The 26616-nt window shown below is 38.9% G+C and overlaps 1 protein-coding gene across 1 annotated transcript in view; it reads right to left on the bottom strand.

The window, feature by feature from the left end:
* Nucleotides 1–26616, bottom strand: part of abcb7 (ATP-binding cassette, sub-family B (MDR/TAP), member 7) — a 206700-nt gene that overhangs the window by 116697 nt on the left and 63387 nt on the right. Inside the window, exon 9 of the mRNA XM_028815415.2 lies at nucleotides 20483–20640. Within this exon, the coding sequence (XP_028671248.2) occupies nucleotides 20483–20640 (158 nt within the window). The remainder of the gene's footprint in view (nucleotides 1–20482; nucleotides 20641–26616) is intronic.

The following is a 26616-nucleotide window of genomic DNA, read 5'->3' as shown; positions in this document are numbered from 1 at the left end:
AAAAAAGATTTACCTGCTAACAAACAGGTCCAAGGACACCAATCTCACACTTAACGTCAGCAAAATCATGGAGCTTGTCATAGACTTTTGGTAGAAGGGGGAAGACCATAATCTTACTAATATTGGAGAAGATGTTGTAGAGAAGGTAAGCAACAGGGCTGCACAATTAACCATATTGTATACTAATCACTATGACAACTGCGGTGATATACTAATCATAGTAAGTGGTAATAACTGCATTCCATTTAGTACTCCCGCTCTGTCAGAGATTGAGCTCCCCCAGTTACAGACTTCTCTAAACAGCAAATGAGAGTTGTAACCCATCATAAATACATTTTCTAAGCAAAAATACACTGGCAAATCTGAGGGACTCTGAAAACATTAGTGACCGTGCTGAATTTATTTTCTGGAGTCTGAAAACTAACATCACTTTTAAAAAGTGGGAATTCTTTTCTCATCTGTTTGCAGCAGACTCTATAAAAAAGTGAAAAGTGTAAATGTTGAATTTAGACAACCTGACATTTTGTATATGTTTTAGTAACAAAATGAAAGAAATCATCTTAATATGGAATTATTTTGTTTTCAATGGCAATGAAATTGATGGGGGAAAAAAAAAAATCACATGGTCAGAGCACTGCACTCAAATATTTTTATACAATCACATAGTCCAGAAGAAAGCATAAAAGCTAAGCTAGCAGCCCCAAGTCACAGTAACATAGGTCTGAAACACATTTAAGTGATAATTAACTGGTTACACTAACGCATGTCTGTTGTCAGGTACGAACAACAGTAAGGTATAATCTGAACCAAATAGACTGTAACTTTAAAATGAAATCAACAAGAACATGGGAAAACAGTTGGAAACTGGTTAAAGGTAAATTTTGCACAAATGTTAGGAAGTTTTTTTTCCACACAGAGAACCATAGGCACATAGTACAAGTTACTAAATAGTGTGGTAGACAGTGGGACTTTAGGGACCTTCACAACTAGACTCAATGTTATTTCAGAAAAATTAAGATTGGCAAACTTTCTTGGGCTGAATGGCCTGTTCTCTCTTAAATGGTTCTAATGTTTTAAAAACTGCATTGGATTAAAACAATCTTTTTTAGTCAGCCTGATTGCTTATTGAATGCAACTTATGTATAATTTAATGATTGGAGAAAATACCTAAAGATAACTTTATAAAGGTGACCTATGTTTATATAGGATATCATTGCTGCTCAATTTCGACAACTGCTGGTAAGTAGTTTTCTTTCTGATCCATAAGGAAACATAACTATTGTCGAACAGTTAAGTAATTGTGAATTGGTTATTAAGAGTACTGTTGTCTTCTCCTGCTGTATGCTTTCAGCATTTTCCCACTCAGGTGTTATTGCATTGAGCTAGCACTGATGTGGATCACCATCTATTTTTTTTACACATTCAGCAGAGAAGAATTTTACCTGATATTTTTGGGAACATTCTTCCGCTGAATGTGATGCAGCTGCTGCCATGATTAGCCTACTCAAAAACAGTACAGACAGTTATAACATGCTGGTGTGCAATATAGGACAGGGAGAGGGACAAGTAGTTGAATAAGAAAATACAATTTGACTAAAATTGCACCAATTAATGGAGAGGGACAAGTAGTTGAATAAGAAAATACAATTTGACTAAAATTGCACCAATTAATCGTGGTAAGACTAGGCACAACATACTACGGAACATATCAAAAAGACTCACTGATGCCTCTACTTCCCTAGATATTTGCCAAATTCTACACTTGCACAGCACAGCCCACCCTCACTGGCTATATAACAGCAATGGCATAGCTCCTGCTCAGCTCAAGATTGTAAAGCACAGACTATTACCCAGCTACCGTTTGCACAAGAAATATGAAACACTCAAACCTTAGAATGTCAGACAGTATTATTAACACTAGAATCCCTGTAGCCTACGAAAAAACTCATAATCCCAGCCCACCTTAAATTCCTTCGCACCTCTCCATCAGCGTCTTTTGTTTTGTAAATGTGTCAATCAGTACAAGCCACAAGCAGTCCACTATCCCACCCCCTTGACGGAGCTCAACTTGGTCAAAAAGTTCTCCCAGCTCAAGCCAAGGCTCCATATCTGCATGTGAGACGTCTGGAGTTGTATAGGGTAAATAATACAGTTTATCGTTATTTCGAATACATGTATTTTATGTGTGTTCCATGCCTACAAAGATCTGGATGAAAGGAAATGCGAGGCAAGAAATGCTGAACACATACCTAAAGCAAAAACTTTTTCCATGTTATACTAATAATGACATGAAGTGTATAATGTGTAAAGACTCTGGTCCAAGATCTTACCCAGATCTTTGTAGAGACGGAACACACATGAAACGCATGTACTCCAAATAACGATATACTGTATTATTTACCCTATACAACTCCAGGCACATCACACACAGATAAGGAGCCTTTGCTTGAGCTGGGAGAACTTTTTGCCCGAGTTGAACTCCGTCAAGGGGGGGATGGGATAGCAGGCTGCTTGCGGCTTGTGCTGATTGACACAATTACAAAACAAAAGATGCTGATGGAGAGGTGCGAAGGAATTTAAGGTGGGCTGGGATGATGAGTTTTTTTGTAGGCTTCAGGGATTCCAGTGTTAAAGACCTCAACCATCACCCTGCATATCAACTGTTCTGACTCCTCCCTTTTGGCAAACAATACAAAATTACAGGCAGTCAAAACAGAAAATTCAGGTATAATTTCCACCCACAGGTCGTAAGGATACTGAACAGTATATCATGGTAACAAATATTGTAACATAACACTGTGTGTGTATGTGTGTGCGTGTGTGTGTATTTATAAACAAATACTTGCAAATATATAGTTTATACAGTAATAACCTCGGTAAATGAATCCCCCCAAAACAAGGCACGTTTAAAAGAAGGATGTTATAATACGCACTTTGCATAAGTTTAACACCAGTCCACTACACCGTTCTATGCCAGATATTGTGCAGTCTCCATACAAGGAATAGTTTTTGTTTGTACTTGATAATCATGCAAACTGTATAATGTGAAGTTACCATACATGAGTGCTGGGTTATTTCATGTGTACTGTAGTTATCTTAATGTTTTTATAAAGTCGAAAGTAATAAATATGTTCCAAGTATTTCACAAAAACACAAAGCAATATCTTTAGAAACTAAAATGCAGATTACAATGAGGACAGAAGCTGTTGAGAAGAAATGTCACGTAGCAGAATCAATGTGGTTAGCACCCATCCATGAAGGGATGTAGTGCAGAGCATAGATAAAAACATTTACATGTGAGCAGTTAAGAGGTGGTTCTCTTTTACTAAAATTTATTAGCCTAGGTGCGTGGTCAATGGTGAGTCTCAGTAAGGATCTTTGCATAGTTACACTCGTTAATTTGGGAAAAGTAAGGCAGATGATTTTGCCTCTGACCTTAAATGAGTGGTGTGATGTGGAGCAGTTGGCATGAATGTGCAGGCAGACAACACACAAGACAGAGTACAGCACGTGGAGCCACATAAAAGAAGCTGTGAAATACCAGGGTGGTGCTGGTGGCAAACTCCATAACCAACTGGCCAGGTCACGACAATAGATATCTACTGTATATTCCTTCTACTCTGCATCTACTTCTGGTTATCAAGTTTCTTATAACAAACTAAAGTCTTGGAACACACCTACTTTGTTAACTGAGGCATTAATGTAACTGCATATATACAGTATATGTTGCATTCTATATATATTTTTATTAGATATTGTATTACTGTAAGAATGTCATTCTACTACAGTATGTACTTTTCACATACAGTGGTGTGAAAAACTATTTGCCCCCTTCCTGATTTCTTATTCTTTTGCATGTTTGTCACACAAAATGTTTCTGATCATCAAACACATTTAACCATTAGTCAAATATAACACAAGTAAACACAAAATGCAGTTTGTAAATGGTGGTTTTTATTATTTAGGGAGAAAAAAAAACCCAAACCTACATGGCCCTGTGTGAAAAAGTAATTGCCCCCTGAACCTAATAACTGGTTGGGCCACCCTTAGCAGCAATAACTGCAATCAAGCGTTTGCGATAACTTGCAATGAGTCTTTTACAGCGCTCTGGAGGAATTTTGGCCCACTCATCTTTGCAAAATTGTTGTAATTCAGCTTTATTTGAGGGTTTTCTAGCATGAACCGCCTTTTTAAGGTCATGCCATAGCATCTCAATTGGATTCAGGTCAGGACTTTGACTAGGCCACTCCAAAGTCTTCATTTTGTTTTTCTTCAGCCATTCAGAGGTGGATTTGCTGGTGTGTTTTGGGTCATTGTCCTGTTGCAGCACCCAAGATCGCTTCAGCTTGAGTTGACGAACAGATGGCCGGACATTCTCCATCAGGATTTTTTGGTAGACAGTAGAATTCATGGTTCCATCTATCACAGCAAGCCTTCCAGGTCCTGAAGCAGCAAAAAACAACCCCAGACCATCACACTACCACCACCATATTTTACTGTTGGTATGATGTTCTTTTTCTGAAATGCTGTGTTCCTTTTACGCCAGATGTAACGGGACATTTGCCTTCCAAAAAGTTCAACTTTTGTCTCATCAGTCCACAAGGTATTTTCCCAAAAGTCTTGGCAATCATTGAGATGTTTCTTAGCAAAATTGAGACGAGCCCTAATGTTCTTTTTGCTTAACAGTGGTTTGCGTCTTGGAAATCTGCCATGCAGGCCGTTTTTGCCCAGTCTCTTTCTTATGGTGGAGTCGTGAACACTGACCTTAATTGAGGCAAGTGAGGCCTGCAGTTCTTTAGACGTTGTCCTGGGGTCTTTTGTGACCTCTCGGATGAGTCGTCTCTGCGCTCTTGGGGTAATTTTGGTCGGCCGGCCACTCCTGGGAAGGTTCACCACTGTTCCATGTTTTTGCCATTTGTGGATAATGGCTCTCACTGTGGTTCGCTGGAGTCCCAAAGCTTTAGAAATGGCTTTATAACCTTTACCAGACTGATAGATCTCAATTACTTCTGTTCTCATTTGTTCCTGAATTTCTTTGGATCTTGGCATGATGTCTAGCTTTTGAGGTGCTTTTGGTCTACTTCTCTGTGTCAGGCAGCTCCTATTTAAGTGATTTCTTGATTGAAACAGGTGTGGCAGTAATCAGGCCTGGGGGGTGGCTACGGAAATTGAACTGAGGTGTGATACACCACAGTTAGGTTATTTTTTAACAAGGGGGCAATTACTTTTTCACACAGGGCCATGTAGGTTTGGATTTTTTTTCTCCCTAAATAATAAAAACCATCATTTAAAAACTGCATTTTGTGTTTACTTGTGTTATATTTGACTAATGGTTAAATGTGTTTGATGATCAGAAACATTTTGTGTGACAAACATGCAAAAGAATAAGAAATCAGGAAGGGGGCAAATAGTTTTTCACACCACTGTATGACAATAAACTTGAATATACTACTGTCTCTTCATGATGCTTTTAGGTTTTACTTTTCAATGTACATTTCTATCCAGCACACAGAGGCAGTGTTGCCTACTGATTAAGGTATTAGATTGTTAACCAAAATAATACTATACTGTACCATACTACTATACAGTACTATATATAGTACTATAATTCTGTACTTGTAAAACTCCTTGCTTCTGAATGAAATAGTTGATACACTGTTAAGGAGCTAAGGTGCAGTGTTAAAAACGTGTCTACATTGTCGACCTTGAAAATGTGTCTATTATGTGTGTTCTATTAAAACAACACCCAATATGGTGAAACTGAATGCATGTTTTCTGTGTTGTATGTAGAATGTGATATTTAGCACCAGTGTGGTATGGATCAATGTACAACACAGCTTGCATAGCATCTAAATTCTAGTTTAACACAAATTCATGAGGGAAATCAAAGGCTGTTATTCTGAAAGGATGTCTTTTGAATAGCTCTCAGACATATGTGGGTAAGCTATTTATCTTATTGCAATAACTAACAAGTACTGATAGTAAAGTACTAGAATTTTCCAGGGTTGGATGGTATTTGTGATGTAGATTAAGGTACTGTTGCATTCAGTCTTTTTCATTTAAACATAGAGATATTTTCTTATTTAAACAAACGGCATATTTTTATTTAAACAGTGCATCGCTTTACAACCAACAAGTAGTCTGTTGAATATGCATTAAGGATACAGTACTTTTTTGTATTAAAAAAAGGTATGCCATTTTTATTTAAACAATCACTTCACTACAAACAGAAGCTTATAAATAACAAATAAACAAAAGTTATGATTGATTTTTGCAAGTAGAAATAAAAAATTACAATAAGACAATTTAAGAAACCTAAGGTACATTGATATGGATTGTGAGACAAAGCAGCAGAGGGCATCAATGAAGCAAAGCATCAGGATGACTGTTTTTTAAGTGTGACCGCAAACTGCTCATACTCAGCAATTTAGTGATTTAGTTTGTAATACTAGGGTGTTGTACCGTGTTAGCCATTATGAATGTAGTGAAAAGTCAAGCAAAATGACACCTTTTATTGTCTAACTAAAAAGATTACCAGGCAATCAAATACATCTTGCCTGAAGAAGTGGCCTGAGTTGCCTCGAAAGCTTGCATTTAGTGATTTAGTTTTAAAGGAATGCTAGCAAATAGCCTTTTTAAATTTCCAGGCTCTCTGTAATTGTTGGATTTGAAATTAAAATGACTCCAAACTACATAAATTATATCTGACATTGAAACAACATCCATTTTCAATGTTGCCCTGTTTTATTATTCTTACCCAAGGTCACAAATGGCATCTTAACTGTGAATAAGGATAAAAACTGTTGGATTATCACTCACAAGAATATTATCCAATGAAATTGAATTTAGGACCTTTGCTCCATCCAGGTTGCGTTGGTGATGCCTGTGGTTTTTTTATTTATTTATTTATAACTAAATGATACATACAGTGGGGCAAAAAAGTATTTAGTCAGCCACCAATTGTGCAAGTTCTCCCACTTAAAAAGATGAAAGAGGCCTGTAATTTTCATCATAGGTATACCTCAACTATGAGAGACAAAATGAGAAAAAAAAAATCCAGAAAATCACATTGTCTGGTTTTTGAAGAATTTATTTGCAAATTATGGTGGAAAAAAAGTATTTGGTCAATAACAAAAGTTCATCTCAATACTTTGTTATATACCCTTTGTTGGCAATAACAGAGGTCAAATGTTTTCTGTAAGTCTTCACAAGGTTTTCACACACTGTTGCTGGTATTTTGGCCCATTCCTCCATGCAGATCTCCTCTAGAGCAGTGATGTTTTGGGGCTGTCGCTGGGCAACACGGACTTTCAACTCCCTCCAAAAATTTTCTATGGGGTTGAGATCTGGAGACTGGCTAGGCCACTCCAGGACCTTGAAATGCTTCTTACGAAGCCACTCCTTTGTTACCTGGGCGGTATGTTTGGGATCATTGTCATGCTGAAAGACCCAGCCACATTTCATTTTCAATGCCCTTGCTGATGGAAGGAGGTTTTCACTCAAAATCTGACGATACATGGCCCCACTCATTCTTTCCTTTACAAGGATCAGTCGTCCTGGTCCATTTGCAGAAAAACAGCCCCAAAGCATGATGTTTCCACCCCCATGCTTTACAGTAGGTATGGTGTTCTTTGGATGCAACTCAGCATTCTTTCTCCTCCAAACACGACAAGTTGAGTTTTTTTCATCTGACCATATGACATTCTCCCAATCCTCTTCTGGATCGTCCAAATGCTCTCTAGCAAACTTCAGACGGGCCTGCACATGTACTGGCTTAAGCAGGGGGACACGTCTGGCACTGCAGGATTTGAGTCCCTGACGGCGTAGTGTGTTACTGATGGTAGCCTTTGTTACTTTGGTCCCAGCTCTCTGCAGGTCATTCACTAGGTCCCCCCGTGTGGTTCTGGGGTTTTTGCTCACCGTTCTTGTGATCATTTTGACCCCATGGGGTGAGATCTTGCATGGAGCCCCAGATCAAGGGAGATTATCAGTGGTCTTGTATGTCTTCCATTTTCTAATAATTGCTCCCACAGTTGATTTCTTCACACCAAGCTGCTTACCTATTGCAGATTCAGTCTTCCCAGCCTGGTGCAGGTCTACAATTTTGTTTCTGGTGTCCTTTGACAGCTCTTTGGTCTTGGCCATAGTGGAGTTTGGAGTGTGACTGTTGGAGGTTGTTGGATAGGTGTCTTTTATATTGATAACGAGTTCAAACAGGTGCCATTAATACAGGTAACGAGTGGAGGACAGAGGAGCCTCTTACAGAAGAAGTTACAGGTCTGTAAGAGCCAGAAATCTTGCTTGGTTGTAGGTGACCAAATACTTATTTTCCACCATAATTTGCAAATAAATTCTTTAAAATCAGACAATGTGATTTTCTGGATTTTTTTTTTCTCATTTTGTCTCTCATAGTTGAGGTATACCTATGATGAAAATTACAGGCCTCTCTCATCTTTTTAAGTGGGAGAACTTGCACAATTGGTGGCTGACTAAATACTTTTTTGCCCCACTGTATGCGCGAACAATGAGTAAGCTAAACACAGCTATGAAGCAGAAATACTAATCAATGCTCCAAAGTGCTACCCAATGTTGCTTTTTTGCCATTTGACAATCACTATACTGAATAATTTTTAAAACCCCACTAATGTCTTATCTATTTGATAAAAGAATTAGATATAGGTTGGTCTTGTCCGTTGCGGGAGATGGACTTCTGAAGCAGAACTCCGTTAGCGACGTCTTTAATTTTCTTTTATTTTTTATTATCACGAGGTATCCTGTCTTTACTCAACTCGAGGAGGTTCTATTACAGTATATGCAAGCATATACCTGTATAAACATGAGAGGTAAGAAAGGGGCTCAGAAAGAAATGGAAAAGAAACCAAAGGTACACTCAAGCCTAGACAGGCATCAAGTCCAAGTTCAACCTCAAGGTATGGCTTTACAGAGACTGACCCAGTGCAGACAGGTGAAAGCAAGGATCTCCCGGGACCACAGTCCGCTGCATCGTCTCCAGTTGAGAGTGAAAGTGGGAGCGAATGTGCGAGTAATGCAGGTCGCGATAGCTCACCGATTCCAGAAGATCACTTGAAACTGGAAATGGCCTTACTGTCCACATTATCATCTACTCCTCGTGAGCCGGGAGCACTAGCTATAAAGGGGCTTGCTTCACCTGTGGAGCACAAAGGCCGAAACGATCTGTCCGAACTGAAGGTAACGATCGCTGAGCTCAAGCAAGAAATAAAGAAAGATATAAAGAAAGAAATAAATGGTATGCTCAAGACAAGTGAGAAGACAAATGAGAAACTGTGGGTGGAGCTGCAGGAGCTGCTGCAGGATAATAAAGATTCGGAGAAACGTGTATATAATCGCTTGAGGCAGCCTTTAAAGGTATGCTGGAAAAAATTGAGGAGCACATTCAGGAAAATGCGTCAAAGTTTGAGGAAAAACTGAGAGCACTTGGTGATCAGTTGAAAGATGTTAAGCAAACATTTACAACTCGAATTGAAACAGCCAAACACCTGGCATCCACCGCCGATGGAAAAGTAACAGATGCGAACTAAGAAAGCAAAAAACTTGGAGATAGACTTGCTGCTCTGGAAGATGGATGCAGAAGGAATAATATTAGAATCGAAGGTCTCCCTGAGAATTGTGAAAGTCCAAACCTAGTGAACTTTGTAGCTGAACTATTCTCAAAAATAATTGGAGAGGACTTTAAATCAGACACCAAGATAGCAGCAGCTACTGGCATACAGGGATCAAATACCTCTAAACCTAGGACATTTGTTGTGCCTTTCAAAAAATCACAATCCAAATTTAATGTAATGTCACTTCTCAGACAGAAACAAGAGATTATATTTGAAAATAACGTCATTCGTATATTCCCTGATTTCTCACCTTCAACAGCTGCTAAACGTGCCGCTTTCTGCAACATTAAACCGTGCTTACTGAAAACCGATATCAGATACAGCCTCTTGCAAACTGCCAAACTGAAAGTGGATATTCAAGGCAAGCATTACATCTACTGTATACCTCTATGGAGGAAGCAGATTAAGAGTTAAGAAAGCTGATCCCGACACTTTTCTGAAATATGATTGTGAGTTGCACCCTGTCATGGCATGGCAAAGAAGATATTACCGGCTGTCCGATCTGCTTGCAATGATACCAGTACCGTAATTATGCATCCTTTTCCCTTCTCAGCCACTTTCTGTTTATGTTTTAATTACAATTATATGCGTATATGTATGTATGTGTGGAAGAAATTAAATTAGTATTTTTTTTTTCTTTTTACTATTCTAAAGGAGACTGTTAAACATCATACCCTTGGGTTTATTGTTATTGTTATTATTGTATTAGGGTTTACTATGCGGGCGGCACGGTGGCACAGTGGGTAGCGCTGCTGCCTCGCAGTTAGGAGACCCGGGTTCGCTTCCCTAGGTCCTCCCTGCATGGAATTTGCATGTTCACCCCGTGTCTGCGTGGGTGTGCTCCGGTTTCCTACAACAGTCCAAAGACATGCAGGTTAGGTGCACTGGCGATTCTAAATTGTCCATAGTATGTGCTTGGTGTGTGTGTGTGTGTGGGTGTGTGTGTGTGTGCACCCTACGGTGGGCTGGCACCATGCCCGGGGTTTGCTTCCTGCCTTGCACCCTGTGTTGGCTGGGATTGGCTCCAGCAGACCCCTGTAATCCTGTAATTAGGATATAGCGGGTTGGATAATGGATGGATGGATGGGTTTACTATGCTTATCCAGGGCAACTTTTTAACACCATTCCCTGGGTTTTCTATCTTACCATTTCAAGACTGTTTAAGATTATATTTTATGCTTAGAGCATTTGGACTGTATCAGCAATAGATATCTCAATTTTAATCCTCATACGCCACTGCTGGGGGGCTTGTTTTGTTTTGAACGTGCTCCGTCTCTAGGTATGTCAGAGGACTGGGACTTTCTGAAGTGGGGTCCAGCCTCACGTGGGGAGGCAAAATGGGGGGGGGGACTTGGGGGGGGGGGGGGAGAAAGAGAGCAGGCTATCTCTAATCTATCCTTTTAATCCTTAAATTTTAAAGGCCTGAATCACAAATTAAAGAGAAAGAAAGTATTCCCTCACCTAACAGGTCTAAAGGCTAAAATAGTATTTTTACAGGAGACCCACTTATTAAGCAAGGATCAGTTCCAGCTGCAAAAAGACTGGACTGGCCAAATGTTCCATTCCAGCTTTACAAAGAAAACTAGAGGTGTGTGAATTCTTATACAGTGCATCCAGAAAGTATTCACAGCGCATCCCTTTTTCCACCTTTTGTTATGTTACAGCCTTATTCCAAAATGGATTAAATTCAAATCAAATTTATTAAAAATAAAAAAACTGAGAAATCACATGTACATAAGTATTCACAGCCTTTGCTCAATACTTTGTCGATGCACCTTTGGCAGCAATTACAGCCTCAAGTCTTGTTGAATATGATTGCACAAGCTTGGCACACCTATCCTTGGCCAGTTTCGCCCATTCCTCTTTGCAGCACCTCTCAAGCTCCATCAGGTTGGATGGGAAGCGTCGGTGCACAGCCATTTTAAGATCTCTCCAGAGATGTTCAATCAGATTCAAGTCTGGGCTCTAGCTGGGCCACTCAAGGACATTCACAGAGTTGTCCTGAAGCCACTCCTTTGATATCTTGACTGTGTGCTTAGGGTCGTTGTCCTGCTGAAAGATGAACCGTCGCCCCAGTCTGAGGTTAAGTGCGCTCTGGAGCAGGTTTTTATCCAGGATGTCTCTGTACATTGCTGCAGTCATCTTTCCCTTTATCCTGACTAGTCTCCCAGTTCCTGCCACTGAAAAACGTCCCCACAGCATGATGCTGCCACCACCATGCTTCACTGTAGGGATGGTGCCAGGTTTCCTCCAAACATGACGCCTGGCATTCACACCAGAGAGTTCAATCTTTGTCTCATCAGACCAGAGAATTTTCTTTCTCATGGTCTGAGAGTCCTTCAGGTGCCTTTTGGCAAACTCCAGGTGGGCTGCCATGTGCCTTTTACTAAGGAGTGGCTTCCGTCTGGTCACTCTACCATACAGGCTTGATTGGTGGATTGCTGCAGAGATGGTTGTCCTTCTGGAAGGTTCTCCTCTCTCCACAGAGGACCTCTGGAACTCTGACAGAGTGACCATCGTGTTCTTGGTCACCTCCCTGATTAAGGCCCTTCTCCCCCAATCGCTCAGTTTAGATGGTTGGCCAGCTCTAGGAAGAGTCCTGGTGGTTTCGAACTTCTTCCACTTACGGATGATGGAGGCCACTGTGCTCATTGGGACCTTCAAAGCAGCAGAAATTTTTCTGTAACCTTCCGGAGATATGTGCCTCGAGACAATCCTGTCTCGGAGGTCTACAGACAATTCCTTAGACTTTATGCTTGGTTTGTGCTCTGACATGAACTGTCAACTGTGGGACCTTATATAGACAGGTGTGTGCCTTTCCAAATCATGTCCAGTCAATTGAATTTACCACAGGTGGACTCCAATTAAGCTGCAGAAACATCTCAAGGATGATCAGGGGAAACAGGATGCACCTGAGCTCAATTTCGAGCTTCACGGCAAAGGCTGTGAATACTTATGCACATGTGCTTTCTCAATTTTTTTATTTTTAATAAATTTGCAAAAATCTCAAGTAAACTTTTTTCACGTTGTCATTATGGGGTGTTGTGTGTAGAATTCTGAGGAAAAAAATGAATTTAATCCATTTTGGAATAAGGCTGTAACATAACAAAATGTGGAAAAAGTGATGCGCTGTGAATAGTTTCCGGATGCACTGTACATAAAACAGTCTCATTTGTAGTATCAGATGTAGTATCTGATCCTGAAGGGAGATATGTGATTGTCATGGGCAATTTATTTAACTGTAAAGTGATTTTGATAAATGTTTATGCACCCAATGTGGATGATAGGGAATTTATGCAAAATGTATTTGCTTCCATTTCCAATATGAATACTCATAAAATTATAATGGCTGGGGGACTTTAATTGTGTTTTAAATTCAGACCTAGATAGGTCTCCTGTCACAGGGGTGATGACGTCTAACACTGCAAAGACAAATTACACAGTTTGTAACTGACCACAACTTATCAGACACCTGGAGATTTCTAAACCCAAACTCAAGAGCATATTCCTTCTACTCACCAGTGCATCATTGCTACTCAAGAATTGATTATTTCATTGCAGACTAGGGGGCTTCACCCCCTGCTTGTTGCACTCTCCAAACCCCATGTTTGGTTTTCCGGATACACACTTTTAAGATTTTTTTTTCTTTGAATTGTTGCTATTTCAGTAGTTTCACTTTCATTTCAGAACTTCTGTAAAAACAATATTTGGAATCTTTGAAGTCCCAATATGCTGAATCTTTTACTGTGTTTAATGACTTTGTACCATAATTTAGGATAGGTTTCTCTGTTTGGAATTTTACCACAGATCTACATCATCAGCAGTTAATAATTTTTTTTTTGCAAAGTAACCAATAAATGCATGTGAGGTAAACCCCAACTTAAACTACAAAGCCTTACAATATTTACATACTTCTGACATATCACCTATGTCCATATATTCGATCTCTACAGTAAACCCTCGTTTATCACGGTTAATCCGTTCCAGACTCTACAGCGATAAATGCATTTACACGAAGTAGGATTCTTTATTTATAAATCGAATATTTTCGCAGTTAGAGCATAGAAAACCTGTTTACTGTTTAATTTTTTTAACATTATTAGTGCCCTCTAGACATGAAATAACACCCTTTAGTCAAAAGTTTAAACTGTGCTCCATGACAAGACAGAGATTACAGTTCCGTCTCACAATTAAAAGAATGCAAACATAACTTCCTCTTCAAAGGAGTGCGCGTCAGGAGCAGAGAATGTCAGAGAGAGACAGAGAGAGAAAAGCAAACAATCAAAAATCAATAGGGCTGTTCGGGCTTTTAAGTATGCGAAGCACCGCCGGACAAAGCAGCTGCAAGGAAGGGAGCAATGTGAAGGTAGTCTTTCAGCATTTTTTAGAGGAGTGTCCGTATCCTTTAGGCCAGTGTGCGAACAGCCCCTCAGCTCACAACCCCTCCATCAGGAGCAGAAAATGTCAGAGAGAGTGAGTGACACAGAGAAAAGCAAACAATCAAAAATCAATACGTGCTGTTCGGGCTTTCAAGTATGCGAAGCATTGCGTGGGAAGCATATCGTATATCATTGAGGAGTTTTATTTAATACGTAATACGTGCTCTGGTTGGGTAACTTCTCAGCCATCTGCCAATAGCATCCCTTGTATGAAATCACTGGGCAAACCAACTGAGGAAGCATGTACCATAAATTAAAACACCCATTGTCCGTAGAAATCCGCGAACCAGAAAAAAATCCGTGATATACAGTGGTGTGAAAAACTATTTGCCCCCTTCCTGATTTCTTATTCTTTTGCATGTTTGTCACACAAAATGTTTCTGATCATCAAACACATTTAACCATTAGTCAAATATAACACAAGTAAACACAAAATGCAGTTTTTAAATGATGGTGTTTATTATTTAGGGAGAAAAAAAATCCAAACCTACATGGCCCTGTGTGAAAAAGTAATTGCCCCCTTGTTAAAAAATAACCTAACTGTGGTGTATCACACCTGAGTTCAATTTCCGTAGCCACCCCCAGGCCTGATTACTGCCACACCTGTTTCAATCAAGAAATCACTTAAATAGGAGCTGCCTGACACAGAGAAGTAGACCAAAAACACCTCAAAAGCTAGACATCATGCCAAGATCCAAAGAAATTCAGGAACAAATGAGAATAGAAGTAATTGAGATCTATCAGTCTGGTAAAGGTTATAAAGCCATTTCTAAAGCTTTGGGACTCCAGCGAACCACAGTGAGAGCCATTATCCACAAATGGCAAAAACATGGAACAGTGGTGAACCTTCCCAGGAGTGGCCGGCCGACCAAAATTACCCAAGAGCGCAGAGACGACTCATCCGAGAGGTCACAAAAGACCCCAGGACAACGTCTAAAGAACTGCAGGCCTCACTTGCCTCAATTAAGGTCAGTGTTCACGACTCCACCATAAGAAAGAGACTGGGCAAAAATGGCCTGCATGGCAGATTTCCAAGACGCAAACCACTGTTAAGCAAAAAGAACATTAGGGCTTGTCTCAATTTTGCTAAGAAACATCTCAATGATTGCCAAGACTTTTGGGAAAATACCTTCTGGACTGATGAGTCAAAAGTTGAACTTTTTGGAAGGCAAATGTCCCGTTACATCTGGTGTAAAAGGAACACAGCATTTCAGAAAAAGAACATCATACCAACAGTAAAATATGGTGGTGGTAGTGTGATGGTCTGGGGTTGTTTTGCTGCTTCAGCACCTGGAAGGCTTGTTGTGATAGATGGAACCATGAATTCTACTGTCTACCAAAAAATCCTGAAGGAGAATATCCGGCCATCTGTTCATCAACTCAAGCTGAAGCGATCTTGGGTGCTGCAACAGGACAATGACCCAAAACACACCAGCAAATCCACCTCTGAATGGCTGAAGAAAAACAAAAATGAAGACTTTGGAGTGGCCTAGTCAAAGTCCTGACCTGAATCCAATTGAGATGCTATGGCATGACCTTAAAAAGGCGGTTCATGCTAGAAAACCCTCAAATAAAGCTGAATTACAACAATTTTGCAAAGATGAGTGGGCCAAAATTCCTCCAGAGCGCTGTAAAAGACTCATTGCAAGTTATCGCAAACGCTTGATTGCAGTTATTGCTGCTAAGGGTGGCCCAACCAGTTATTAGGTTCAGGGGGCAATTACTTTTTCACACAGGGCCATGTAGGTTTGGATTTTTTTTTCTCCCTAAATAATAAAAACTACCATTTACAAACTACATTTTGTGTTTACTTGTGTTATATTTGACTAATGGTTAAATGTGTTTGATGATCAGAAACATTTTGTGTGACAAACATGCAAAAGAATAAGAAATCAGGAAGGGGGCAAATAGTTTTTCACACCACTGTATATTTAGATATGCTTACATTTAAAATCCACGATGGAGTGAAGCCGCGAAAGTCAAAGCGTGATATAGCGAGGGATCACTGTATTCGTCTTTTCGTTATTTCTCTGAGTAATAATTCCTCTTTTTTTGCACTAATGCGATGTTTACTGTCTTTGTTTTGACACTGTCGTTTTTTCTGCTTCCATATTCTGTATCTTGCTCAGCATGTGTATTGCGCCTACATTTTTTTTTTCTTTGAGTCTTTTGAATTCCAGTTTTCATTATCTCTAACCTGCTCTACATGTGTTTGGCCCCCTTGCTTTTTAACCTCTGACGTTTTACTTTGTCTTCTACTCTGTCCTTTATTTCTGACCTCGCTTTGTCTTTCTTTTTTTTCGATGAAACCTGGTCCGTGGTGATTATTTTCCCTTTCTCGAGTAATAATTTCCGTTTGTTTGTGCTACTGCGATCTTTACTTTCCTTTTTTATACTTTCTAATTAAAAAAAGAAGTTCTACTTTGTCTTTTACTCTCTGTCTTTTAATTCTGAAATTAAATTGCCGATTGGACGTGCTTTTTTTCAATTCCTCTTGTTCCGGGCTGATAATTACTTTCCTTATTTTCTGAATTTGCACCTAGATTATTCTTTTTCTTTTTTGCTCTTTTTTCTCTCCAACGCTTTTGAGTCTCTTTTCTCCGCACTGCTTTCTTCTTTGCTTAGTCGTCGACGTTTCATTTATAACGTATTGTCCTTATACGCTTTATATGTGCTGAGACCCTGGATCTGTGTGTGCTCAAATCCTTTAGATGACTGAATGTTTTGCTGCTTGCTGTCATATTTGATACTGGTTGTAAGTAGGGCGTGTCTTGCACAAATCTTATGTTTTACGTCATCGTGAGACAGTCCTGGGTCAATCTCCTGGCACAAAGTCTCATGTTTAAGGTCCCCGCGAGACGCTCCATGGCCATTCTCTTTTGTCTCACGGGTCTTTCAAGTGTCTTCCATGATCTTAATGTGAAGATCACGTCTCGTCTCCCGTCTTTCTCTCCCAGGATTTTTTTTTTATAATAGAGAGATAACAAGTTCATGCCTACAATTAAATCTTGCAAGAACGACACTATTGTTATTTCCGACCATGCCCCTCTGATCTTGATCTTGCCCCACATACTCATCTCGCAGATGGCGTCTTAAGCCACTTTTATTAGCAGACGAGGACTGTACAGAATTTAAATCAAAACAAAATCAGAGGTCTCTGCAGGAATACTCTGGAAAACCCTGAAGGCCTTCTTAAGAGGACAGATTATCTCATATCTTTCCCACAGAAACAAACTGGAAACCAAGAAGGTATCAGAGCTAACCAGCGAAATTAATAGAATAGATCAAGAACATGCCAGGTGTCCAAGTGAGGCTCTTCATAGGAAAAGGCAGGCTCTGCATTCAGAACTCAACCTCTTGACAACTAAAGAAACAGAACAACTCATATTTAAATCAAGACATTATTACTATGAACATGGACAGAAAGCTAATAAGCTCTTAGCTCAACAAATCCACAAGCAAGAAGTTCTCAATGCAATCCCAGCAATCATCAACACAAACGGAGACAAAATCATTGACCATAAAAATATAATGCACACATTTAGAGACTACAGTAATCCCTCGCTACTTCGCAGTTCACTTTTCGCGGATTCACGACTTCGCGGGTTTTTAAATACAAGTGATTGCCCGCCCATCGTGGAAGTTATGTTCCAGACCCATCAGCAACAGGAGAAAATCCGCGATATAGAAAGACCATATAAATAAACATTTTTATAGTTTAAGCCTTAAAATACCCATCCCATATGCTTTAAACACATGTAAACTTATAAAACACACTTTGTTAACACATATGATATGTGGATGTCGGGCTAAGGATATGAGTAACATCTTACTATTATAAAACATTTTAACTTCACGCAAGACAAGACAGTGAGACAGGAAAATACAAGGCTTTAAAATTATTGACACGCAGAGCGACAAGCAGCACAAAGCCAGCATAAAGTCCACTTCTCCTTAGCGTTCATTCAGCTCCCCACCCCCTTGACAATGCGAAGTAGCAGGAGCGTACTGCGCCTCCGGGGTGGGGGGGTTTGAGCGAATGTGCGTTCAGCCCTCACACTCCCACACACACACTCCTCCTCCTCCTTTTGAACGCGCAGAGCGACAAGCAGGCATTTTGGCAGAAGCAGCACAAATTCCATTTCTGCTCAGCGTGAGTTCAGCTGCCCCCCTTCACAAAGCGAGTGCAGACACATCGATGTCTGATCGCTGCGTGCAGTGTGCAGTGTTGGTCTGCGGTGTTTAAGAATGTAGAAAGTGTTTAAGAGCATAGGAAGTGTTTATAAGAGTGTGGGAAAGGTATATATCAGATCCATAAAATACTGTGCCTGCAGTCCTAACAGCACTAACAGAATTTCAAAAGATTTCTGATCTCAGAACTAATTTGAATAAAAGTGTGCTCTTTCCATTGAATTCTCAAGCACACAATATTAGATTGGACACCTTCCCTTGTATCATTGCAAATCAGTTTAAATATCTAGGGGTAAACATCACAAGTAAACATAAAGCTCTTTATCAACAAAATTTCGCCATCTGTATGGAAAAAATTAAGCAAGACTTGCACAGATGGTCAGCCCGTCATCTCACTCTAGCTGGAAGAATTAACATTGTTAAGATGAATACCCTTCCTAAGCTTCTCTTTTTATTTCAAAACTTTCCAATATACATTAATAAATCGTTTTTTAAGAAATTATATTCAACCATAACCTCATTTGTTTGGAATTCAAAACATCCACGTATCCAAAGAGCGACCCTACAAAGACATAAGGCAGAAGGTGGAATGGCTCTACCTAACATTCTATTTTATTACTGAACAGCAAACATACAAGCTATAAAAACCTGGACATGGACACAAATAGATGAACATACACAGGCTTGGTCCGCAAAAGAAATAAAATCCTGCAGTACTTCTTTATATTCCTTGCTTTGCGCCCCAATAAATGCAATTTATCGCCAATATACTAACAACCCAATTGTGCTTCACTCACTCAGAATATGAAACCAATGTAGGAAGCATTTTAAGATAAAGAAGTTTTTATCTGTGGCACCTCTGCAAGAGAACCATCTTTTTCAACCCTTGCAAACATATGCAGTTTATAATGTCTGGAAAACATTTGAGATTAAATCACTTAGAGATCTGTACATAGACACCATCTTTGTATCCTATGAACAATTACATTTCAAATATAACTTTCCAGCAACACATTTCTTTCACTACCTTCAAATTAGAAATTTTGTTAAACAGAACCTACCCAATTTTCCTCACCTTCCACCTCCCTCTAGGCTGGAAAAACTATTGCTCAGTTTTGAAAACTTAGACAGCATTTCTGCAATATATAAAACCATATTACAGTCCCTCCCTTTCAAAGATCCAAGAGGACAGTGGGAAAAGGATCTCTCACTCACCATATCAGAAAAGGAGTGGAAGGTAGCAATTCAGAGAATTCACTCGAGCTCAATATGTGCAAAGCATACAATTATTCAACTTAAAATTATATATCGAGCACATCTGTCTCATTTAAAACTGTCCAAAATATTTCCAGGGCAAGATCCAACCTGCCAACACTGCAATCAAGTCCCAGCCTCACTGGGTGACATGTTTTGGGCCTGCACCAAATTAACATCATTCTGGACATCATTCTTTTAAATGCCTTTCAGACAGCCTTGATGTCACAATCCCTCCTAACCCAGTAACAGCTGTGTTTGGTGTACTTCCAGATGGGCTTAAAGTGGAGAAGGACAAACAAATTGTGATTGCCTTTACTACACTATTGGCACGTAGACTTATCTTGCTCAACTGGAAGAATCCTAACTCTTCTTTTAAGTCAGTATGTAACTGATGTTATATACTATTTGAAATTGGAAAAAATCTAATTCTCACTTAGAGGATCTGTGCAGAACTTTTTCAAAACCTGGCAGGATCTAATCAATAACATTTTAGAATAAGAATTTAAAGCACCGATGAAGCAGATTCTCTCCCCATTTCTTTTTCTTCTACATTGATCTTTATTCACTTATTAATTCATATTTACTTATTTTTACTAGCTTTAAGTTTTACTCTGCTGGCCATGCTCTCTTTCTCGGGGGTGGGGGTTGATTTGTTTTCAATCCTATTTTTGTAAAAATTGATCTATTTGTATGGAATGTTGTGTGATTACAATAAAATCAATAAAATTTAAAAAAAAGCATTTGATCTAACTTTAGTATGGTGAATTGATTGCTAAATCTAATAAAATACATTTCATAGATCATAGATGTTTTAATGTTTTCTTTTGCTCTCATCATCCAGAACCTTGGGGTTTGAAGTGTGTACTGCTTTTTAAGTTTGTAATCCGTGGAGCAACAAATAAAATTAAAAAGATATTGTGTTATTTTATTACTTAAAGGGTAAACACCTACCTTTATTTTGGTATCAATACTAAGTAGAGTAAAGAGAGTATCCATGTCAATGAGAGCCTGTCTAGTCTCTCTATATACTGTCCCCAGGAAATTTAATGGAAGTGACAACTGAAAAAGCAGTCCATTGACCATTACCAAGTCTCCTACTGTCATGTTTCCTATAAAAAAAAAAAAAAGCAAAAGAAAATAAATTAACTCAAATCTATTATATTTAACACAGCAACTGAAAAATTAAAAATACTAAGCACTGGTCCACACAGTGCATAAACAGGATAATCACTATAGACAAAGGCCACTAATACACTTCAAAAAAAGACTTCATAAGATACATCATTAGATATTATTCTTCATACCAAATTTTGAGTAAGTAGAAATTCTTCTGCAAAAGAGTGGAATAAGATTGTAAACTGTTCTAAGGTGAAAGACACTATCCAAATAAACTTATCAGTGCATTTTTTGTATTATTTGTAATTATTAATAGCCTGCTATAAAACAAAAATAGCTAGGGTTTTGAGATAAAAAATGATGCACTGAAAAATAAATGATTATACATTATTTTCTAAATATACAGAAACCACATGGTTCACTTTATCATTATTGTTCTGTAGAATAACAGCATTAACTTGGAAATTATTACCAATTAATAAACTTTGGAATGTACTGCAAAAATACTATTAATTAAATCATTGTATCGTGTAACAACTGAAGATTATATTCAAAGCATAACAACTTGCACTTATTTTTGTAATAAATTTATGCTAGTAATTCAGACTGCTGATAATTTTTATAATTGAAATAATTTGATTAGATGATGATTAAGATGGTGTTATAAAGGTTAGCACACCAGTTGTTAATTTAACTGATGTCGGTTTGAGTCTAGTCTTTCATGTTAAACTTAATGGTATTTGCAAAAGTGATTCTTGCAATGAGTTAGCTAACCTGTATAGGACGGTTTTCTGCCTTGTGTCCAGTGCTGTTGGATACGCTCTAGGTCATCCTTTCAGCCTACATTGGAGTAATAGTTCTGAGAATGCATGTGTATATGTATGCAATAACATTACCAGACATCTAATATTATTATTATTGATGTAATACACTGCCTGGCCAAAAAAAAACTCGCCACCTGGATTTAACTAAGCAAATAGGTACGAGCCTCCTATTGGATAATTACTGCATGGGCGATTATCTTTCAGCTGGCAACAAGTTATTTAACCCCAACTGGTGCAATGAGTTGCTTCTCATTTCTTAAACAACCATGTCGAAAGACACATCTCGAGGTCGTGGAAAAGATGTTAGTCTGTTTGAGAAGGGTCAAATCATTGGCATGCATCAAGCAGAGAAAACATCTAAGGAGATTGCAGAAACTACTAAAATTGGGTTAAGAACTGTCCAATGCATTATTAAAAACTGGAAGGATAGTGGGGACCCATCGTTTTCGAGGAAGAAATGTGGCCGGAAAAAAATCCTGAATGTTCGTGATCGGTGATCACTTAAACGTTTGGTGAAATCAAATCAAAGAAAAACAACAGTAGAACTCAGATCTATGCTTAATAGTGAAAGTAAGAGCATTTCCACCTGAATATACTGAATGACCAGGTTATCCCATCAATGGATTTTTTCTTCCCTGATGGCACGGGCATATTCCAAGATGACAATGCCAGGATTCATCAGGCTCAAATTGTGAAAGAGTGGTTCAGGGAGCATGAGACATCATTTTCACACATGGATTGGCCACCACAGAGCCCAGACCTTAACCCCATTGAGAATCTTTGGGATGTGCTGGAGAAGGCTTTGCGCAGTGGTCAGACTCTACCATCATCAATGCAAGATCTTGGTGAAAAATTAATGCAAAACTGGATGGAACTAAATCTTGTGACATTGCAGAAGCTTATCGAAACAATGCCACAGCGAATGTGTGCCGTAATCAAAGCTAAAGGCGGTCCAACAAAATATTAGAGTGTGTGACCTTTTTTTTTGGTGGCAACTTTTTTTTTGGCCAGGCAGTGTATTATGCAGTAAAAAAGTGGGAGAGAAGCTTCTACAGTATCAAAGAATATAAGCTAAATAAAATATTCCAATCTGTGAGAATGCTAAATACTGTTATCGCTTTGTGTAGTAATTTTTTGTTTGCTTTGTTGGTCTATCATTTAATGTATATCTGCCTCTGCATTTGTGAAACTAACAACACATACATTTCACCAGAGTGTTAGTTACAGGGACAATAATCTAAACTAAAACTGGAAAAGAAAAACAACTTTCTAATCAGTTGCACCATGTAGAAAAGCTTAGTCTGCAAAGTTATGATTAATATGGTTATAAAATCTGACTCAGAAATTCTGATGCTCAACCTAAACATTTAGAGAACTGTATATAAATAATTTATTTGCATCTTATGAACAATTCCCGATGTAACTTTACAGCTACATAATTTCTATAGTATCTTCAAATTAGAATTTTTATTAAAAGAAACTTGCCCCATTTTCCACAACTACCAGCCATCTGTAATTCAGAGACAATACTGATCAGTCTTAAAAGCTTAGACAACAACTCAGTAATGTATAAAAACACTAGCTGTGTTACTTGTCAATGGGCCTCAGTTGCAGTGCCATTGGTTATTGGATGCATCAGAACTACTATGTAACGAAGTATATTTCTGTATACTGGCAGTGTGGCACAGTGGTTATGGCTTTGGACTTCACACCCTGATGTTTTCGGTTCAAATTCTTCCACTGACACTGTGAGACCCAGAGCAAGTCTCTTCCCCTGCCTATTCTCCAAAGGTGGCAGCCAAATAAATAAATGTTAATGTACTGCTTAGTGCTGAACATGCTACACACAGTCCTTGCTAGTGTTGGACTAGAGAAAGATACATACTGACGTCATCATTGCAACTAAAGGAGAAGCAGCTGAGAGTTTTTGTATTCTGTCGTGTGAGAGTTAACTAACAAATACATTTTGTGTTTGGAAAATTTTATTAGTTGTACTTGTCATTTGTATTCAAACTAGCATCAGCAAGGCAGGGCATTAAGCAGCATTAGCTGACAACTGCATCTCTAAGTAAATAACTGATATCGTAGTGAGTAACAGAAAAAAACAATTCATTAGTGGGGAAATAAAGGTGCAGCGGCTGACTTCAAAGCTGTAAAGAGAAGGGCTTTGCAGCACATAGGCAGGCACCCAGTGTTAAGGCACCAATCAGGCACAAGTGGTTCTAGGAGCAGACAAAACAGTAAGAAATTAACAAGGAGCTGATATTCAGTGAGTGAGTCTTTCTAGATTGAACAATTTAGTAGAGCTGTTAAGTGGGCAACAGCATAAGGGTTCATTAATATGAAGGAATACAAACAGTATGAGTGGAGAGCTTTTAAGTAATGAATAAGAGGAGCACAAAGTTAGGAGAACAGAGAAAAGTAAAGTTAACCACATACAAAGAAAAAACAGCAGGCAGTTGAGGGAGAGAACATTACAAGGGTGTAAGGGGTTAGATGTAAAATAACTAACAATTCTTTAATTTCTTTGGCTTAATGGTTTTTTTTTAAGTTTTACCATTTAAGTTGAATCATTTAATTTTGTAAAAATAAAGTTAAGGCAGTTTTAGTAATCGTAACTCAAATGTTAATAATGAGGCCAGTGCAATACAAGTACTGTTGGATGTTGGACTTTCTGGAGAATGGTTTCGAAGAGCAAGTCTTCTGTGAGGGCTACATTTGCAAGAGATGCCAGCTGATCCAGCACCTCAAGTTCAGGGTCACTGAACTGGAGAAGGGGTTGGCTGGCCTACATTGAAGTACATTTGTAGACCTGGCCCAGGTGTCCCTTAGAGAGATAGTGTGCACCCCTAAAGTGGCACAGGAGGAGATTCCAATCCAGTCAGGTAAAGATAGGTGGGTCACGGTCACAAGGTACAAGGTGAAGGGTGCACATTTTCTGGGGGCATCAACCCCACAATTGGAAGTGTCAAACAATTTTCTGGTCCTTGCAGAGCTGGACACAGTCTCTGAAGATTTCAAGGTGGTAGGTAGGCATGAGGAGTTCTAATGGGGCAGCTCAAAATCAGTTCCCAGAAAGAGAGAGATAGTTAATAGGCTCTTGGCCAGAGCAGGGGGGATCCAGTGGCCATTGTCCATTTTGGAACAAATGACATACATAAGGGCAGTTTGTCAGTTCTGCAATCCAAATTTAAAGATTTGAGTGCCTAGGTTTATGGGGCATTGGGACTCCTTTTAGAACAAATGGGACCTGTTCTGCCACTATGGGTTACATCTGAACCAAGGAGGCACCAATGTGTTAGGGAGGAGTATGAGTAGGTTAGTCCAGGATTGTTTAAACTAGGGTGGGGGGTATGTAGGGAGTTTAAGACAGGCTAGGTTTAGAACTGTACATGAAGGAACAAACAAAAGTCATGTCATCCAACATTTAAACAGATCATTGTGGACATGAAACACAGATGAAATGTACTGTATGCATTTCAAATAACAATACATCCCTTACCTAATTCATTGCCAGATACATCAACACAGACATAGGCTGTGAGAATTTTGCTATGTGATGCCTTCATGTGGGTTAAATTGAGGATGGGTGAATGCAGGTTGTGTGCTGGTAAACACACTTGCAAAACAAAAGCTTATCAGCAAGAAATTGGCACAATGATAAGTAGCTGTGAGGAAAATTAAGATTGTCCAGGAGAATGACAATTTTCGCAGACTCCAAGGATTCTAGTATTAATGTAAGTATTGCCTGTAGGAAGTGAAAATATTAGGTTTGAATATACGATGAAAGCGTTGAAAATGAAAAGTACAACCTTATGAGAAGGACTTATTAGTCATTGTGGACTTGTCACTATCAACTGCCAGACAGTGTTCAAAAGCCATTAAAAAGGCTAACAGAATGTTGTGTTAAATACAATTATGTGTAGAGTACAAGTCCAAGGAAGTTATACTAAAAATTTATAACACACTGGTTAGACCTCGTCTGGAGTACTGTGTGAGGTTTTGGCCTTCAGGCTACAAAAAAAGACATAAAAGCACTAAAAAACTCCAGAGAAGAGCTACTAGGTTGATTCTAGGACCGCAGTGGATAAGCTATGAGGAAAGATTAAAAGACCTGAACCTTTTCAGTTTAAGCAAAAGGAGATTAAGAGGAGACATGATTGAAGCGTTTAAAAACATGAAGGGAATTAGTACAGTGGCTCTTTAATCTTTAAAATGAGTTAATCAAAAACACAGGGACACAGGTTTTTCACATAGAACCATGTTCTATAAACTACCAAGTAGTCTGGTAGACTACAGGTGTTCATGGACTTTCAAAACTAGACGATGTTATTTTAAAAGAATTAAGTGGATAGGATTGGTGAGCATTGTTGGGCCGAATGTCCTAACCTTTACAAGTACCATAAATTTACACCGGCTGTTATAGAGTCAAATCAAATGTGTTTTTATTCTGTAATAGTAACAATAAGAGCAGCTCACTACTCAAAATGGCAAATGCAGGAAGGACCCGTGATCGAACCCGCAACCTCTTGATTACAAGAGGACAGTTCTTACCTCTATAACAGCAAAGTGGTCGTGTCAATATCGTACCCTAACCCGATTTCTTTTTCTTTGGTAATATTCTTGAATAAACGCGCACTTGTTTTGTTATACTTGTACCATTTGTGAAAATGTTTATTTGATATTTGGACTTCAGTTTTCACACATTACACACTTCATGTCAAAATTTTGTCATTAGTACTATAACATGAAAAAGTTTCTGTTTTAGCTATGTGTTCAACATTTCTTGCCATCCTACATTCACCCAGATCGTTGTAGACACGGAACACACATGAAATGTATGTGTTCCAAATAACGATATATTATATACCCTACACAATTACAGACCTACCTCACACCCAGATAAATAGACTTGAGCTGAGAGAACTTTTTGTTCGACTTGAGCTGTGTGAGTGGGGGGGTGGGGATAGGATAGTAGGCTGCTTGACACATTTGCAAAACAAAGATGCTGTTGAGGAGTGGCAAAGGAATTTAAGGTGGCCTGGGAATACGACTTTTTTCGTAGGCTTCAGGGATTCTAGTGTTAATATCTACCAATTAGTATGTCTATGTCCAAATAAAGAAGCATATACCAGCAAAAGCATA

This window comes from Erpetoichthys calabaricus, chromosome 12, assembly GCF_900747795.2.
Source record: "Erpetoichthys calabaricus chromosome 12, fErpCal1.3, whole genome shotgun sequence".
NCBI lineage: Eukaryota > Metazoa > Chordata > Cladistia > Polypteriformes > Polypteridae > Erpetoichthys > Erpetoichthys calabaricus.
Note: the sequence above shows the minus strand (reverse complement) of the source record. Positions and strands in the feature narration are given on the sequence as shown.